This window comes from Chamaea fasciata, unplaced genomic scaffold (assembly GCF_029207755.1).
Source record: "Chamaea fasciata isolate MVZ Bird 193981 ecotype frontalis unplaced genomic scaffold, bChaFas1.0.hap1 SCAF_6, whole genome shotgun sequence".
Classification (NCBI taxonomy): Eukaryota; Metazoa; Chordata; class Aves; order Passeriformes; family Sylviidae; genus Chamaea; species Chamaea fasciata.
Genome location: NW_027094091.1, coordinates 22,006,177 through 22,026,029, shown reverse-complemented (window position 1 = coordinate 22,026,029; position 19,853 = coordinate 22,006,177). Strand labels below are relative to the sequence as shown.

Here is a 19,853-nt window from a genome sequence, read left to right as displayed (position 1 = left end):
TACTCTTCACAAAATCTGGGTCTCACCTCTGAAAGTAAGTAGATAGAGTCTCTTACAAATAAACTTCCTTAGACACTACACAATGTCATCCTTGGTCAGGCACACTAGCCTGCCACCTAAACCTGTTTAGCATTGATTCTGACTGAGTATAAAGACATGTCTCTAGAGGACACAGATCAGAGTACAGACTGCCCTTAACTGGCTGGTTACTTTAATCCCTGGCTCATAGAATTACACTTTGCCTGGGTGTAGCTGTGACTTCGACTCTAAAATACTGGCACAAAAAGGAAAAAATACCTATCTCTTGAAGTTTTTTTGGTTAGAGTACTTCAAGCCAATGAGGAATGTAACTTCTTTAAATCTTCCCAGACTGTGCAGGCTAACACATCTCTTCACCTCACTTTATGTTATTACAATATTTTAAAAGAAAAACAGCACCAGAGTCTGTAGGCTGACTTATGTACTCAGATATGAAACGAGATCTTGAGTTGCAAATCCCCATTTCACATATGCAGCTAATGTGATTCCACAGGAAGTAGACACAGGGATTTAAAACAGTATTGTTCTCTTCTTCATTTCCTTCTGGCTGATATGGCTGTTTCCCAGCTCACTATGCTGAATTCTCTGACCACCCTGCCAGGAACTCAAAGTTGTGATTGTCATCTGCAGAATTAGGTCTGGTGATGCCAGCTTAGTCTTTTTCTGCACCTTGTCCTGCCTTGCACAAAGTGTTTCATTCATTTCCCTGTAGTACTCAGCTCAATGACTTAAACAGCATACGCCAGATAAGTAAGTATGGGTATTTTTGCAGCTTATTACATATTGATTTGTAGCCAGTGTACTAGAATAATTCTGGAATAATTTCTAATGACAACATGAGATAGCATGACTTGGAAAGACATACTGCATTTAAGACTAAAACCAGAATAAGATGTTTAGGTGGTTGTGGATTCATAGGGCCTCAAAGGAACAAGAAGGAAAGAGATCATTCTAAAAATACATTGTTAATTCAAAATATATTGATTCCTATTAGATTTCTAGGGGCTTTGATAAACTGTATTTGTTTTGGCTAAGCACATGATACAGATACATTATTACTGAAAAGTAGTGTTTTTCTGCAAATGTGTACAATAATATGCTGAATATACATGTTATTATTTTTATTTTATATATGGAGGGCTGATAGATCTGTTGAGAAAAGAAAGAATTAAACTAAGTTGGCCTTTACACACAGGAACGCTGTCAACCTGACCTTAGTATGTAAGGTACTTATTTACCTTTTTTGCTGCTTCAGCTAACAAAAGCGTCTTCCCTGTGCACGGTCCTCCATAAATGATAAGAGGGTTAATGTGTCCTATTTTTCTAGGTAAAACATATTTGTGAACTATGCTTAATGCCTCACATCTATATTCATAAAAAGTGGAGTATGTTTTACATAGCGATGAGTGTTGAAGAACTTCATCATACAGCATGTCTGTCTCTGTATCAAAATTCTGCTGCACTGTAGCTTGGATTATATCAATCATGTCTTCATAGAACTGTTTACCAAGTCCTTCAATGTAATGGCTCTCCACTTCTTGGGAGTAACCCAGTTTCATGTCACAGTGGGTGACGGATGTGTACACTCTCAGATTGGATGATGCGACAATGGTTGGAATGAATTCATCCCTGAGCTTGATCAGTTTCTCATGTGCTTCAGGATCTCGTAGAAACTTCCCAGCTTTATGTACCACATCCATGTATTTTCCCATCTCTGGAATTTTAACGAAACGCTCAATGTTGGCAATTTTCCGGATGTAGCAAACACACTTTTTTAGGAAAGCTGGTGTTTGTTTACCCAAGGCAAAATCAAGTTCATCTTCAATAGCTGGGGATGAAAAGAGAACACAAGAGTCTCTGTCAACTTTTCTTTATAAACAGTTGAAGAACATGACCTACCCCCAACAGGCAGACTCGATTGCATTTGTTCTTTGTAAAAAAACAGAAAAAAAACAAACACAGAGAATTTGCTGGATGCTTTTTTAGGGGTTTTAGTCTCAAGCAAGCACAACAAACCTTCTTTTTTCCCCTTTAGTTATATGAGAAATGCCAACAGAAATATATTTTCATGTTTGTGGAAAGGTTGACAGAAAAGACAATAAATGAAGACATGGAAATTGTTAGTGTGAACTTTACCAGAGGAAAGATATCTCTTTGCTTGGCTGTGTTTCATTTTTCCTTTCTCATACAGCAATTTCACAGCAGTCTTAAAAATCTTCTTAATCTCTTCTGATATATCTTGCCATTTGTTCTCATTCATAGAATTTGAAGAAGATTCCATCTTTCAAAAATATCCATAGTTAAAAGGTAGGTGTAATACATACATATACAACTTCAGAAAGTAGAAGTCTAATATTCAAGGCCAAAAATAACATGGTAACAGAGAAACATATACACTAACAAAAATAAATAAAAGTTAAACATTTTATACTGCAGATGATCATATTGTATTCCATTTTAGAATTTTAAGTTAGCTCCTTGGAGTATTTTCTAAATCCCTAGTGTAGGCAGCTAATGTAATATTTTTCAAGAATAAGGCCAATAACACCTTTATAGAAAGAGGGTTTTGAGAACCAAGCCAGAAATAATGATAATAAAGCAGCAGCAATACTGCTAAAATTATCGCTCCTTTAATGAGATGTAATAATGATAATAATTTAAACTTGGATCTCAAAACTGAAAATGAGGTTCCTGGTACCTGTAATTAGGTGCCTTATATTAGCTACCATATTTTAAAAATACAGGATTATATGTCACATTACATTCATTCATTCACTGCTATAGTAACACTAGTCTTAACTGTCATCAGAGAAGAACTCTAATACAAATTCACTAATCCTTTCAGATGGTATCTTACAAATGCCATGCTGGTTCTTTCTCTAAAGCAGCTAGGTTTTATTTACTGCTGATGAAATATTTCAGGGGTTCCCAGTTTTCTCAGAGTGTGGAATCTCCAGGATAAATTCCTAGCAACTCTTTCTTGATAGAGCTGAGTATCTTTTATGACTTTCTGTATGTTTATGAGATGTAACTCTGTGTTACATCTTTAAGTTATGTTACATCTACATTGCAGCTTTAAATTCTGAACATATTTTTAAAGTTACTTTAAGTTATGAACATTAAGTCATTTAAGTTATGAACATCTTTTACTTAGTCCCGTGTCAGCCAGTAGCTTCAGGAAAAGTACAAAGATTTAATAAGAAAAAACCCCAATAATGCAATATGCACTCAAAATGAAGTGCATATTTTATGGACTTCATTTTTGTACACTAAAATATGTCCTTGGGTACATACAGGATGTGTAGGAGGGCAGAACTGAGCCCTGAGAAATATATATAGTTTTTATTGTCATCAATGAAAGACAAATGCCTGCTTTAAAAATGATGATTAAGAGGGTTCAAAAATCTTATGTTAGAATACAGTTAACAAGTTAAAAGTGTTATATCTGACTCAGGAGAGTGCTAAGCACTTGTGAGAGTTTTCTTCTATGGGGATAGAAGGGAAAATGTGTATTTCCTCTGCAAGTCCTGTTCATTGAAATCTAGCAAATGCACAGTACGAAGCAGAAGAGCCTGTGAGAACAGCCTACAACATCAGGGAAGGGCAATCTGTACAACTAACCCACTAGCCCTAACAGGTCACAGACGACTCAAGGTCACTTGCTCTGGCTAGCAGAGAGCGCATCAATGCAGGAGTCGTGTTCCTTGGTGTGTGGCAGCTGCTCTTCACCATGTACGGGAAAGGAGCACCACAGCAGCAGCTGTTCAGGTGTGGACAGATCTGTAGAACCTAATTCAAAGACAACACTAACTGCCTGGCCTTGGGGACTGCCTGCCACCGTAATGGGAAATTTTGTGAGTAGGTGACCATGACTTACCGTATTCTGGTAGTTCTTCAGCATTTCTGATTTTGGTCTGAGGTAATATGCTGGCGGCACTGCGTTCTCATCCCTGCAGTACCACTCTTCTAAAATCCTTGTCTCTAGCTTGGCCTCTACAGCAGCATCCAGGATCATTTCAAATTCTGCTGACTCAACTTCCCCCGGTATTCTGATGTTCCCATACTTCTCTCCCAATAGGCCCTATGTATTTACAGAAAAAGTAGGGATGAAATTTTTCTTTTTCATTATGCATGAAGCATCCTCAGGGTCTGAATTCCCTAAAAGTAAGTCTGGTAGTAGTGTATTGATTTTGAAATTACTAGGAAGGGAAACAGATACTGTGTGACAGGAATTACAGTTAAGGGTACTGTACTCAGCTGTATTTTACTACTATGACTTAGAAAATTTCAAGTAGCTGTATTTTCTCTCATAGTACTAACTAGAGTAAAAATACAAAGGCATTCAAAAGAAATAATTAAAAAATATCCTACATACTTAGCACAGTACTGACTCATGTATTACTGAGTTCCGTTAGTCACAGGTTGAGAATATCCTCACATACAAAAGCAAATTGAAATTGTGGCTTATACCAGCAAGGATCAGTGTTGCAGAACCACAAGCTGCTTTGCTGTCTTCTATTCTTGTCGTCTTTGCCTCAGCAGCTGTCCACTGAATGAACAGTGGGGTAAGGAAGGAACAAATACAGAGCACAAATTGATCAAACCAAATTTCAGTATCTCTGCATAAAGGTAAAAGTTTGTGGAAGTCAGTTCTGAAACTGGGCCACAGGAGACATTTCCCTTTAAAAAATGAGGATTAAAATACTGGTTGTGGTGCTCTAAATAAACTCTTTTAAAAGAAATTTACTTCTGTAGTTGAGTGCCTGTAAAGATTTTTCTAAAAATTTTGTAAAAATATGATTGTAATGTCCTACAACTTCATAGATGATAGTGTTATAGGAAATTGCTGCAATCTTTTGGCAATTTTTTTTCAAATTTTTGATCATCAAGTCAATTCTGCATTAAATACTTGGTCCACAGAAGTCAGTGAGAATTCTTACTAAATTCAAAATTTGATTTTTAAAAATTCTTTCCTCATTTAAAATGTATTCAGTAAAGACCTTGCTTTAATGAGAAGGAATACTTAACATGGAGAGGAACCAACAGTATCACAATCTTGATTTGAATCAGAAAGATCTCTTAGTAAAGTAGTGCTAATGCAAATATATTAGTGCCCTAAAAATGTAAATGAGCATGTTTGTAAATAATATCTAAATATTCATTATTTTTAAACCACTCGTCATAATGAGAAGCTGTTTTAAACTCTTCTAGCAGAAGAACACCCTGAAAATCAGTAACTGATGACGATGAAGCCTGTTTCACTGATTATAAAAGCACAAAGCAGCAGGACACTTTGCTGAACCCGGCTATGTTGTCACACGGTACTCCAGTGGCTCACCATGCCAGATGCTGCAGCCCCAGCGCAGACATCAGAGCAGTGCACGAACACTGCTTAATCCTTCCAGGGAAAACCAGTTAGCTCAGACCACACTGGACATTGTGTAAACTAACCTGGCTGATTTTTGCCTGGAGCAAGCCAGGGAGATCTTATGAACTACCATGCTGGCTCTGATGACAAGCAGTTGGCATCCTCCAAAGAGGAGCACTGACAGAAGAGCTGGTGAAACAGGAACAAGTCAATGTCTGTCTACTGCTCAGAAGAAGCAAATGAATGTAGGAATTGTGATAGTTCATATAGCTCAGGATCCAGTTTCTGACAAGTCACAGCATCCAAATCCTTCAAGAAGCTTCTCCAACACAGAGGCATTAGGGGAAAGTTGAGTTTTCCTGGCTGCCCATTCAGATTCTACCACTGCTCCATTCAGGGTACATGTCAATGAGTCAGGAGAATGGAATGAATGTGTTTAGCAACTAGAACTATATTAATAATAAATTAAATATAATTTATTAATAATGTATTAATAATTTAATGAAATAAAATGATCCAGTATTTCTATAATCTAAATTTATTTTTGATTTGTAATCATTCCAGCTAGTAGCTCCCCTCAGAGAGGGTTATGTTGCTTCATATAATGAGATAGCTGGGGAAAATTTTGAAGCTTTTACTGTTCTGATCTATTCATAGAACCCTGTAATTTTGGAGTTCTGAAGCTGCAAAGGTTAAACAAAATATAGTATTATTTTCCTTTTTCATTCAAGTGAGGTTAATAATTTATATCATTACGAATTGGTAAGCCTCTTCACATTCAGGCTGACATAGAAATCTCATAAATTTCTCTCAGAGGAGCTTTTACCTTGTATAGAAATTATTACTTAAAATTCATTAGGCTACACTTTTCCTGAATATAAGTCCAGTGGATTCAATAGACAGTTGCCTGAGCAAAGATGAATAGTTGGGCCCTTCATTAACAATACTAAAATGTCAACATTATTATGTCTGATTTTAATGTACTGCATTTAATCAACTAAATTTGTTTTGGAACAATTTTGTGTACTTTTCTGCTTCTCTGGTACAGTTTATGCTGTTCTCTCTCCACTGTACTATAGTTAAATAATGACTGGTTTTACTTTAAAATGAAAAGACAAGACTTCTTTTATACCTCTCATCTCATGTCATTGCAAAAGACATTATGTAAATAATCTTGTATTAGGGATTATCCTCCTGACTACTTGAGCAAAACACAATAAAAAGGAATTTTGACATGATCCAGCAAACCCTAAATACAGTGCTAAGCAGGTGTATCATTCAGAGTTCTGCGCTGCATCTGTGTTCCTGTTATAGTCCTAAAAGAAGTTACCTGAGGTTCTGGTATTAGTACCCGACTCAGTGTAGTCATTTGAAGAATATTCTGGTAGAAAACACTATGAGGTAGAAAACTCTTCATGGAGTCATTCCTGTGCTTTCTGGTAACTTCAGACAGACCTCAAGCTACAACCTAGTTTTAGTGGCCTTTTAATGGAGGCATTGAAACAAAACTCTTCATTTTTCTGGAGAGTACAAAAGTGACTAACACTGGTTTTCTGAAGGACTGTGGTGTCACATCTCAGGCTGGGAGCAGGAGGCATGCTGAGTAACTGCAGCCGTTTTCTACTGAGAAACTAATGCTCAAATGGTGGGTAACACCACATAAACACACCAGGTTCCTGGGGAACATTTCTTCACCCAAATGAACCTTCCTCTAGATGCACTGCATGTTTTCCATTAGCAGTGGCACTAATAAATTAAAAAAAGACTAAGGGGTATAAACAGACTATGTGTATTTGCTGGAATTTTAATACACAATTTATTTCTAAGGCTGTGTGACAGCCTTAGCATGGGTGCATTTGCAGGAACAGGCTGTGAAAACTACATCTTCCCACGTTAGAGGTGAGGCTTGAAGCACCTCCTTCCCTTCATTCTTTTGGTGTCATTCTGGCTAAATCCTGACTACATCTGTGTAAGTGCAATCTATCAGGGTACCACAAAACAACTCAAACCTTAGAGGCCTCAGTGAGAAGCTCTGAACTGTATTCTTCCTTCAGGAGCTTCGGTGTCTGAACTGCATCTGTGTCAGAGGCTTGCAGCAGCCTCTGGGAATATCTGCCCCATCTCCATTTCCCTATACATTCAAGTAAATGTAGATTTCTTCTTAGAAAAATAAGGAAAAATGAAGCAACAGGATTGAAAGTAAATATAATTTCTCACAATATTCATGTTGTTTCATACTTAGTGTGTAAGTAAGAATTACCATTATTTCATATCCTTCTGAAATATATTATAGTACTCTACAGTGAGAACCTAAAACTTCAATTTGTGATAACAACATCGCAGCATTTTGATGATTATTATAGGGAATTATTTTTAAAGGGAACAGTAATGTTTATGCTGTGTTCACTATCAAGAGACAGTTTTATATGCAGACTCGTGAACCAAGATCTCCCACCTGATGAGTCATTTTCCTTTAATAGTAAAACAACAAATTAAAGTCTCATTAGACTGAAGGTGATTGAACGGTATAAAACGACCAGGCTGACAGAACATAAAACCCTCAGCAACCATTGGTGTCTAACAAAACTTTACAGAATTAACACAGAGCAACCTCAGCAGTAGCCTTGTTGGCTTTCACACAATCACAGAACGGGTTGGGTTGGGAGAGACCTCAAAGATCATTTACTTCCGCGTCCCCAGCCTTGGGCAGGGACACCTTCCAACAGACAAAGCTGCTCAGAGCCGCGTCCACTGGGGTTCCCATCAAGGATGCTTTGTTGAGCCTGAGGCTGAAATCACTGTTAAATGAAGGTTAAAAAACTACTGTCTATAAGATGGGAAATATTTTTCATTCTAATATTCTAGGTATGGAAAGATATTAAAATTGTAGACGCAGTCACAACAATGACCAAAAAGAAGACACAAAGAAGATTCAGATTTGATCTTGAGATATGAGGGATTCACATGGCATGTCATATTAGTTCATCATCATCACTAAAATATTAATGAATTCTGATGCCACACGTTATATTAAACCAGAACATGCTGAAATTTTAGATACATTTAATGCCAGCTAAGATAGTTGGTGGTAATTTTAATAAAAAACAGCTGTCAAATAACAGCAAATGATATTAATTACTGATTGGTTTTATTAATCTTTTTTTTTTTTTTTAAATTCTATACTGACATCTGCAAATGAAGCCATTTGAGAAGTCAGATTTGTAATGTTTTATGGAGTGGTTTCAGGTACTTGTCAGCTGAAGAGCAACAAATCTTTTTGCCATTTTGCCAACAGAGATCTGATCCAATGATCTTTTGCTGGGCTAATTAAAATCAGTCCTATTTCTTGGTCTTTGTGAAGACATGCGACACTGAAGTGCATACATATGCCTCTTCTGCCTCTTCTCAGAGCAGTCCTGGATTGCCAGCTTTTTGAAGAAGAAGCATCCAAGAAATCATCTTTGAAAGAATTAAATCTAAACACAGTTAATTTTTAAACTTAATATACTTCCTTGTGTACGGGACTAAGCACTCCTTAAACAATTTGGTTTTGTAAGATCCACGAGGAATTAGGAAGTATTACTGTCCCCATGTGCCACAGGAATTAAGTGCAGGGAATTAAGCCTGCACCGGGATTCAGAGCTGGGACAGGTGTGCAATGGTTAGTCATAACCACATAGTAGGAGCTGTTTTTCCTAATTCTCAGCTCTGTCCTTCTTACAGAAACTGCTGACTAGTGAAGGAGGAAAGCCTTGACCCCTTGTGATGAGGTCCTGAGTGAGTCACATTCCAGCCTGCTAAATTAATATAAGCCTAAACTAAGATCACTTATTCAAAGTAGAACAGCTCCATTAGGAGAATGAGTATCTCACGTTATTGAAGAGGTGCTCAATGCTTCACACTGTGGGCTGAATATTGGAGGGATTTAAATGCTTTTCAAACACCATGGGGTATTAAGTTCATCTGCTGTCAGGGGTTGGGAAAAGCTGGTCTTACTGATGCCCCAGAGGTGTCCTCCTACCATTCCAGGAGAGCAGTGGATTGCCGTCTGGATCATGCCATGCCTCAGCAGGAGGCCTCACACAGAAATCTGGTGTAGCTCTTGGGCAACCACCTGGAGTAAAGCATGTAATAACAAAGCACACCCATGATGCAAAAGCCCTGTTCCAAAACCTCCCCTGAACTAGAAGAAGTCTGTGGTCACCAGGTATAAACCCTACTCATCAGCTTCAGAGCGTGACTGATGGGGTAACAGTCACACATCAAAGGCCCTGCTACTGCAGCTCCTTTCTCTGCAAGCAATCTCACAGCATTGTATAAGCAACTGAATACAAACTGCAACAGAAACATAAATGTTATCTTTCCACAGTTTGCATGACTAACAAGGGCTACAAAGTCCTCTGGATCCCTCTGTCCCCTATGGTCACTTACTATTCATTGCCTTCTCTTTATCCTGGGGTTAGACCTAACTCCCTGCTTTCACAGCCTTTGCTTCTAGGCTTCCTCCCTTTTTTAGTAAAATCTTTCTTATGAAATAAAACCTTTTTTCCTCTTTAAAGCCAGATATTTCAGTCAAATAGCCTTTTTTTCTTAGACAAATACATTTACTTCTCTACTGCTTAATGGGATGTTCACATACATGTTAGCTGATAAAAGGTATGTTACTATGTAGTCGAACAGACATCTATAGACAAGAGACACAATGATAAAAGTCAAATACTGATTTATAATTAAAAAATATAAATAAAATTTATAAATAAAATTTACATTTAGCACCAGGCTTAAAAGACCTCAGATTTCATCCAAATATTTTTTCTAAAAAGCATACTTACTGTAATCAGATTCCAATACCCACCAATTTCTGTCAGTTGCTATATTTGTATACGTGGAGACAGAATCACTTCAGCATAACTCCAAGAAATGCTCCATTGTTTTAAAATCTTACTTTTTACATGGATGCTGGCTACATTCTACATCTTGTCTTTCATATTGAATTTGGAGGTGGTAAGACAGTGCATTTGCACATGCAAACCTGTGTGGGAAGCCATTCAAGTTAAGGAAGGCACACAAAATTGTAACAGGTCAGCATATTTACCCTCCTTGTCTGCAGAAATGTGGGCTTAACTGATAGAACCAAATATAATCCACAACTTGAAAATCTGAAACAAATGGTCAGGATACCAATTTTTAAGGGCCTTTTATTTAACATCCCATCCTAAGAAATTTAGCACAACTATAGCTCTTTCTGGTTTCTTGCAAGTATATGATAACTCTGTTCTAACAGTATCCTGTTGAAATCACTTATGTGATATAAAATGTGCAGGTGCAGCCAGACATACTTTTGGGGAAAAAAAAGAAAATTAAAGTAACAAGATTAGCTGGGTCCCTGCCTGCCAGGCCTTGAAACCCAGAAGTTACTACCAAAAAACAAACAGAAAAGAATGTCCTATTTTATTTGTTTTTCATAACTTGAGGGAACAATAGCCAACTCATTTCAAATTCAAAGCAAAAATGCTAATGGCTAAACAATAGTGAATCATCAGAACTAAAGCCAGAAAAGTATATTTACTTCAATTTACCTCAATGGAATATACATGTTAATTGCTTGTTAGGGCAAACTCCAAGCCATTGTACTGGAAACTGAAATCAAGCTGAAGAAAGCTGTAATACTATGCTTAAACTAAGCCATGTTTTAGGAAGCTGGTGTTCCAGAGTAGCTGGTGCCCAGGAGATGTTCCCAGGAATTAACTGCCTCTAGTCCTTTTTATTGTACTTCTAGCTCCAATGAGGTGCAGTGTCAGGACCTCATGATAGAAACACAGGAAGAATGTCCTACCAATAAATAAATACATGTGATGGCCCTTATTGCCTATCAAAGGAAAAAAGTTTTGTTGCATTGGTACTAAGTCTCCCAAAAATACTACCGCTAGAAATTAAAAATATGAAAAAAGCACAAAAATGTCATAATTTTTGATTCCTGAGATGAACAGGTCAAAGTGTCGAAATTTTAGAGCAGCATTCTTGCTGTGTGGCAAGAGTTGTAAGGCAGTGTAGCTTATCAGACAGAACATTAGAGCTGCTGCAGATCTCTTAAATCTTCTTTCCATTTTTACTACATCTCAGTATAGAAACTTGTAAATTCCTGATACTTTTGCCACTGACTCAGACTGCCTATCCATAAAATGAGGCTAATGATAGCTTGCAAAATAAGCATTTTATTTTGAGTATTTCTATTTTGATATGGAAAAGATGTGTATTTATGTATCAGCAGCTATAGAACTGTTATTTTACACTGCTTGTCCTTTTTAATTTTTAAGGGAAAAATTATACCATAGAGCACTATCAAACATTTTCATTTGCTTTTTCTCCATAGGTTGAAGCTGTGAATAAATAGAATTAATTTTAGAACTTCATCTGACTGGAGAAAACACAAGAAATACAATTTTTAATTGAACTGGCTGAAGCAAATAGGAAACTGAAGGCATAATAAAGACATTTCTGTACTGAGAGTTGTTTTTCCACCTGCCTGGATATATATTTATGTTCCTTGGCCTGAGAAATATTGCAGAGTGTTGTTTCACAGAACCATCCCCTGATTTCTCTCTTCCCTGGAGCCAACTGCAGAAGTACCCCAGGAGGCCTATGTGAGTTTCAGAAACTTGAGACAGGTCTTGGTTTCAGTTCCATGAAAAACAAGAAGGACTGTTGAACTACTTTGTAAGAAAAAGGACTGCAATTGGGACTGGAAGGATGAGGTGAAAGTGCTGAAGTGTTTTTTTCTGTGAGTACAGTTCTTGACATAAAAGGTGTAGAAGAGAAGAACATGATGTTGGAGTTTCTTGATGCTTGACCTGTCTTTCAGAAAATTAAAGAGAGCAGCCAAATCTGGTTGTAAATGAGCCAATTCTCTCAACTCTGAACTTCACCCACAGTGCAGTATTTTTAAATCTCAAAGCTTTTCCCTAGTGGTAGGGAGGTATGAAATAAGGATGAGTAATTTCTCAGGACGTAGTGTGTAGGAGCTACCAGTCTATCATACAGAGTGAATGTGCTTCCTCAGAAGAAACTCATGACCTACTTTCCCTGATACAGTTTGCTTTGTCAGAATTCTCCTTTCTCCTGGCTGAGAAAGCATCAATGGCTGATGTAGTATTGCACTAAGTAGTCAGTTCATTTTGCACTAGGTGTTTTTGGTTATTCTTTCCCAGGTACCTTTGCACCCTCTCTTCACCTGATACGGCCTGTATCTCCTCTGCCCCGGGGTCAGCTCCCATCGGTCAACAGACCCCCTCCCCTCCCCCTCTTCCCTAGGGTGTAAAACCCCTGCACAGGGGGTCTTGCCCTCTTTTTCCTCCTGGACATTAAGGTGTAGGTTCTATATTAAAGCTGTGGGACTGTTTCCCATGAGGATTAAGAACGCCTTTTTGTCTTTTTTATCTTTGTCCTAGCCCAGATTTCCCCCCAAGGTCCATAGCTAGCCAGGGCTGGACCTCAGGGGCGAGGGAACTCAGGCAGGTCTTCCTCCACAATCTCCCTGTCTTCTACAGCATCATGCAGCACCAATTTCATTTTGTTCCCTTTTCCTTCATTGATTACCATTACTGTGTCTTTGATCAGCCTGAGCATAGATGCAGGTGAGAAAATCAGTCAAAAAGGATATAATTAGGGAAGAGGTCAGCAAATAAAGATAGCATAGAAGAAGGACTGGAGATTTTGCCTACCTCTGCCTAAAGATCTGAGGTGCTCACTCACTCTGATTCTCCAAACAAATGTGTTTTTCTCTCTTTTCTCTATTTTTGAAATTGCACGTGAGATTTCTTGACAGGCACGTATATTTTTCCTTTCACATAAAGCTTGGGACTTTGCAGGTAACTCCTGCTGCAGTCCAGATTTCTGTCAACTCTCTGACAGGTCCTGTAACACTTGACAAGAGTGGAGCTGGGTAGAAAAACAAATCAAATCGGTTAGGTTTAATAAAAGACTGTAGCACATAGCCCAGACTGAAGTCAATAACCTTGTCTGTGGAAATCACTACCCTTCTTGCAGAGAATGGGGAATGCATCTTTCTTGGAAACAGCAAGGAGATCAATATTGTCTTATAGAGGAAGGCATGGTGGTGTAACCTTTCCTGCTTTGTAAAATAATCACAGCACTCATCCAAGCCAGAAAGAATTGTGATCTGAAACCCTGTCTTGCATCTCACACGTAAAGTTTAGCTAATGGGGAAAAGCTTCTCCTACCACTGCTGTTTAATGTGCCTTCCTGAGTATTCAGGGACACAGGTACCATGGAGTCAGAAAGGAAGGAGATACTCTGAGCCTATCAGTGAAGTCAGCTGAGAGGACAGGGCACTGGCTTCTGGACACCAAACCCTGGAGTTAAAAGCTGGCACTCCTCCACATTCTTACTGCCCTCTTTGGTATACTTTGCATGCAAAGGGCCATATCTTTATTTCCTGTGAAATATTCTCTTTCTTGTATTTATCAGAAAGGCAGCTTAGTTTCTACATTCCCATTTTGGGATGGTATTTATGTGTTAAACGGTGAGGCAAAAAGCTTAGATTGAGCTAAATTTGAGCAAGGCAAAAAGGGCTGAATAAGACACTTAAGGGATTGACAGAGGCATCTAGTCTGTAGTAACCTCCAAAGCTGCAGCAGCTGAGAAGGAGTTATTAGAACTATCCAAATCCCACTGTATGCATATACACACACCTTACTGGAAACACTTATATATTTAGGCTTTTTTGTAACACAGTTAAGCTGTGTGTTCTTAGTAACATACACAGCCACCATAAAGGTATTAGAAAGTGTTAATTAATGAGTATTATCAGAGGCAGAGGTAGCTGATGGTGTAATGGAATTGTCAACACCCCTCCTGACTTTAGAAATACCGAAGCTAGTTGTAACACGACATTACACTGCAAATTTCTTTTTTTTATTTTTCCCCCTTCTTATTAGAGCTAAACAGATTGGTAATTGTTGAGTCTGCAAATGAAAACCTGATCATGTAATTAAATGTCAAAAAACTATTTCACAACTTTCACAGAGTACTGCAATCATTGAGAACCTGATATGACCCATGACTGCGTGGTGTGGAATGAAGCACCTAAAACATTGTTAATAAACATGTTTTATGTAAAACATAAATGAAGGCCCTCAGAAAAAAAAATTAATATAGGTGACATTAATTCTAGCAGATTTTAATACATTCATAATTTAGACTTTTCCACTGTATGTAAAACAAGTACCAGAACATAACATCAATTCTGCTATGCAAGTACATGTGGAATGGCCTATATATTTTTTTGACTAGTTCCTTGATTTGCAGAACTTATGTTTATGATTTTTGTAACCTTATGTGCTAATTGTAACAAATAATTATTTTTTTCCAAGCCAGCTGGTGTTGGTTTTTGTCATTGGGGACATTTGGAGGCTGGCACTCTCTGAACAGATATTTTATCAGTCTAGTCCTTCAAAGATGAAAAGAAATTATTAGAAAATTCCTTTCAGTATGATGGCCCAGTGAAGTCCACACTGATCAGAGAGTAGAAGTGTCAGCCCCTTTTTAATGTTCTCACATGATTTGCATGCATTCCCTGCTTTTCACATGATTGGAGGGAGAGAACCCTTTTTACCATTTATTAAATTACAAATTCAGAGGACAGAAAGCACAGTAGAATAGCTGCAGGATGGAAAGAACTATTTCCTATGAAAAGAAAGTAACAATCTAAACAGTTAAGGAGAGAATGTGAAAGGTATCTTTAAAGAAGCTGAACTGAAGGAAAAAACTAAGACAAGCACCAAACCCTTTAGGCACTTGACAAAGGTTATGGATTCTCAAACCCAGCATCACTTAAGGTGTTCAGAGTGTAAAAAATCTTTACAGCCAGTTCACATCACCAAATACCAAAATGAGATTGCTCTTTCTGATAATTTAAATTGTATTAAATATAAATCCATCTTTTCATAAAGTCATCTTTATGTTATATTTCAAACCCTGTTCTTCAAAACTACCCAATATCAGTTTTCCATTTATTATACAGATGAAAAAATCAACTTTATGAATTTTCTTAGCTTCACTTGCCATACTTCTTCAAGGATGGGATAAAACAAAATAGTGCCTTTCTAACGGGACATCTTCATGACTTCTCTAACAGTAATTTTTACGTAACAGGTTGTTTGACTTACAATTAATGGTAAGCATACAAACGCTGAATGTTAAGTACTGCCTGCAGGTAGAGGCCAATTGTTTAAAAATTCTGCAGCAGGTGTCCATGGAAATGAAAAAAAATACAGAAAAAAAATATATATATGCCACTTGCCTGAATGAAAACACTGTCTTGCCTGTGCCATGCAACTGTATGACTGAGAGGCAGAGTCTATGGCCTGCCAAAAGCACGTGGCCAGCTGATGAACTGTTTTTCCAGCCATGAGTAGCAGTAGTATACTAAAGCATTTTAAAACAGTTTCAAGCATTTTTTCTATACTACACAAAAGAGCCAACAAGAAAAGAACATGTAATTTATTCACAACGATTGCAGTCTCCCTAGTTTTCTCAGCAAATATTCTACGCTTCATTTTTTCAAGGTGGAATGAGATAAAAAATTACTCTGTGAGGTTTCTCTAGTCACGAAAGAAAGAATTGCATATTAACAGGACACAAACTCCAAAAATGCACCTTGCACTGAATGCAAATATTTTAAGAGGGAAGAACACTGATACTTTTTCTTATTTTACTTCTTAAATTAGCATCTTTCATTGAAGAAAGAGAGACCCTAAAAAATGATACATGCTGATTATTCAAAACAAACAAACAAACCCAACCCCCCCCCCCAAAAAAAAAAAAAAAAAAAAACCTAGCTACTATCAGCTGGATTTAACAATAACCAGACTGAAAAGTGAACTATTTATTTTTTGGGTAGGTGTTTTTTTTCTGGGTCTGTTATTGAAGAACCAAAGAATTTCTGAACTGTATGTCTATATTTGAAAAAAGGGAAGGTGTATATGCTAGGTACAAGCAGCACAATTAGCATCTCTCTTTGAATTTACCAGCTACCTGCTAAATATTGTAAAGTATGCTGTTTCTTTACACAGAAGTAGCATTGCAAGGTCTAGAATCCCCTCTCATTTCTGCTGAATAGCTGATGCTGGATTTTTGATCTACAGATTCATTTGTAGGGCAGATCATTACATTTAACTGATAACAGTACTACCTCAGAACGTGGTTTGGTAAAGCTTTTGAGGGTCATGAGAAAATAAATTGCATAAATCTCATGCAGCCTATTTCTTCCTCTACACATTACACAGAATGATGGAAATATGACTTCATGTTAATCTTATTCTTGCTAATACAGTCATTTATATTAAATATAATACTTAACCTTTCTGGAACGCAGCACCAGAAATTGTATTTCTGTCAAGAAAAAGAAGTACAGTGACTTAGCAGAAAATATGTGCAGCCTTCTGACTGAAAATGCAAGTTATTTTTAGACTACATAAAAACCCATGCAGTTTCTGTGTTACATGGAAAAGCTGTCTGATGAATCTTAAACCCGTTTCCAATGGGCTAAGTATAAAAAAATGGGTAAGTATTTAAGATTTAGAGAATCAGAGATGATTCACAGGAAAATACATTCCCATCCCAAAAGCAGATGAAGGAATTCACTTACAATAGCTTAATCATGTAATATCCCCCCATGCTTGATTTCACTTTGTGTATATCTGTTGTTCAGAGCCAAACTATATGGAAAGGGACAGAGATCCTTTGCCTCTTAGTCTGGAGGCTGTGAAAAAAGACCAAAACTTGCTGAAGGGAACGTTGCATATTTTGTCTTCGAAATTGATCACTTTGTCTGTTTTGAAGGGTTTCAAAATATACAAAGCTCTACTTTGATTTTTACAGAAGATTCTTTCCTGTTGGCCAAGTCCATCTACAGGAGGATTAATATCTGCAGACATATACTTTACTCCAGATCAATCCCAAGAAGTCCTATGGAGCCATTCCTGATATGTTAGAGAGAGTTCTTATTTGGATGGGTTTTAAATCAGATGCAGAGTGAGAAGAAAAGTAATAATTTTATATTTCTTTCTTGGAATTTACTTTACTGGAAGAGGTGGACTGTTCTGTCGTGTCTGGCTCCAGGTATTTCTCTTCATTCGCTTAAAAACTATAAATAGTAGCTGTGTCCTTGGGGGAAAATTAAATACTGAAATGCCCAAGCACAGATAATCTCTGCTGAATTCCCCAAAAGCACTGGGTACTTAGCATTCCCCCTGAACTGGATGTTCTAGTATAGACACATTTGCCTCCCCAACTTAAAGTGCGTGGCGATTTTCCCAGGAAAGCAAAAACAAAATATAACTCAGGCATTCCAGAACCTGTATTTTGTTTTTACATTAGGAATAAATCTTAAAGTAACATCAGAATTGAAACTGCAGTTGAGGAGATCCAGCAGAGCAGGAATAATATAATTTGGAATTTTCTCTGAGCTGGAATGCACTCAAAATTAATTATCAACCATTTGTACTAAGCAGAGAGAGTGCAGTAACATACTTCATGGAACAATTAAAGCATGCATTATACTGAGGAACACAAAGATACAAACAGTAGAAACATTCCCCTCCATAATTTACCGTACTTCCTCTTCAATTTCAGTGTGATTTAAGGACATGCCAAATATTGTAAATTGCTAATTTTCTTTTAAAATCCTACTGGAATTTCAAATTTATAATACTAGGTTCTTTATGTCTATGGAAGTTTTAAACTTCCCTGTTCAGGAAGTGATGCATGTGTTGCTCCTGAATTCAGGCCTGTCAGTCAATTCCTCCTGGCCTTGCCCTGGACTGAAAGTGCAGAAAAAAGCTTTTATACATCCCCAGTAGGTCTGTGGAAAGAGGAGCTTCAGAAACACTCTGTGGCGCACCTCAGCAGACCAGTGAAAACACAAGGGATGATGCAAGAGCTCAGGTTACATTTGTTTAGATGTGGCAACTCTTGTTATAACTTGCAGGATGTATGTAAAGGTTCCAGTGATGCACTGAATGCATTTTTTCTTTGGTATTGTTGTGCAATGTGGAGTTTAAGCAGTTCATAATTTAATAAATATACTGTATTTCAATCTTCCCATGTGGATGCCAAAGACAAGATTTCTGCATAAATTTTTATGAAAAGTATTTTCCCCTCATAAATGAGTCTTCGTAAATTATTCTGTAGATCAAAAATAGCATGGTATGTATTTACTGACAGTGAAAACTGTGAGAATTTAAATTATTTAAATGATAATGTAATAGGCACTGATTTTATACAGCAGAAGAAACTCCACACAAAAACCCCAATCTAACAAAAAAACCCAGCCTAACCAAAATCCAAACAACTTTCCTCTCCCTCAACTGAATCAAGTATTAATAGAGGCAGCAGTTAAGAGAAGAAGGGTACATTCCCAAAGTCAGTATTCACAGGAAATTAGTTTTCCATTTTTTTCAGAACTGTCTCCTCCTTGTGCTTATGAATGTGTGTTAATTTTGATTCTGTTGTTTCATATTTGGAAAAAAACCTTGGGACTTCTAACTTATTCACTGCACTCATTTAAGGAGTGAATTTCATTTTCTCTCCATCCAATATTAAAATGCAGGCAAAAATTGCCAGAAAGAAACACTTTCTAGAATCAATATATATCAAGTAGCTAATTCTGAATAGTTCCATTTAATCCCAGATCTGTGTCTCAATTCAAAAAGTGGTAATTGATAACTACAAAAAAACCCACAAAACCACAAAAACTACAAACCAAAAAAACCCCAACAAAAACCCCAAAAAACAAAAACACCAGCTGAAGTGGCACATTTTATAGAACTTTCTCAAGAAATGGCAAATTGCCCACAGCCTGCAGTGCCAAAGTCAATTTTTCATTATGTTACTATAAATGAAAAATAATTATGCTTGTTGGAGTAGAATCATCTTCAATTTTTGTTGTAAATGAAATAAACCCCATCTCACTATAGTACAGCAGAGGAAAAAACAAATATGCACAAATAGATTTCTGTGGTTTTGCCAGTCTAGTCACTGGGAGAGCTACTCCTTTGGCCCATACTTGGAAAACCTGAAATAAATATTGAAGTCATTGGCTCACTGCAACTTCTTTGATAACTGTTTCATTCTGTTTAAAAATTCTGATTTGGCTTGATTTCTTTAGTAACAATATCAGGCAGGCAGTTCTTAAAAGCCTCAGGATTCTGAGCTGCTAAAATATGCAGCAATAGTACATGACAAGGTTTTCTTCACTATCAAAGATTTTACAAATGCATATCTAAGGACACTGGTTGTTGCTACATGAAAAACTCCATGCCCTTCTGTTCCAGCTCTGGTTTTTCCATCAAAGGGAAGATAGGAAGTAGAAAAATAAACCCAGAAAACTAAATATAGTCACACAAGATGAAAGTTACCCAAGCTC

The 19,853-nt window shown here is 37.2% G+C and overlaps 1 protein-coding gene across 2 annotated transcripts in view; it reads right to left on the bottom strand.

Annotated features, from left to right (window-relative positions):
• Positions 1 to 19,853, bottom strand: part of NWD2 (NACHT and WD repeat domain containing 2) — a 52,597-nt gene that overhangs the window by 5,889 nt on the left and 26,855 nt on the right. The window contains exons 1-4 of one of the 2 annotated variants that reach the window (XM_066185591.1): positions 13,129 to 13,170; positions 3,917 to 4,120; positions 2,176 to 2,320; positions 1,278 to 1,867 (exon numbers count right to left, since the gene is read on the bottom strand). In XM_066185591.1, the coding sequence (XP_066041688.1) occupies positions 1,278 to 1,867; positions 2,176 to 2,320; positions 3,917 to 4,054 (873 nt within the window). In that variant the 5' untranslated portion in view covers positions 4,055 to 4,120; positions 13,129 to 13,170. Of the gene's footprint in view, positions 1 to 1,277; positions 1,868 to 2,175; positions 2,321 to 3,916; positions 4,121 to 13,128; positions 13,171 to 19,853 lie in introns of those variants that run through there. The other variant, XM_066185590.1, reaches the window with a different exon arrangement.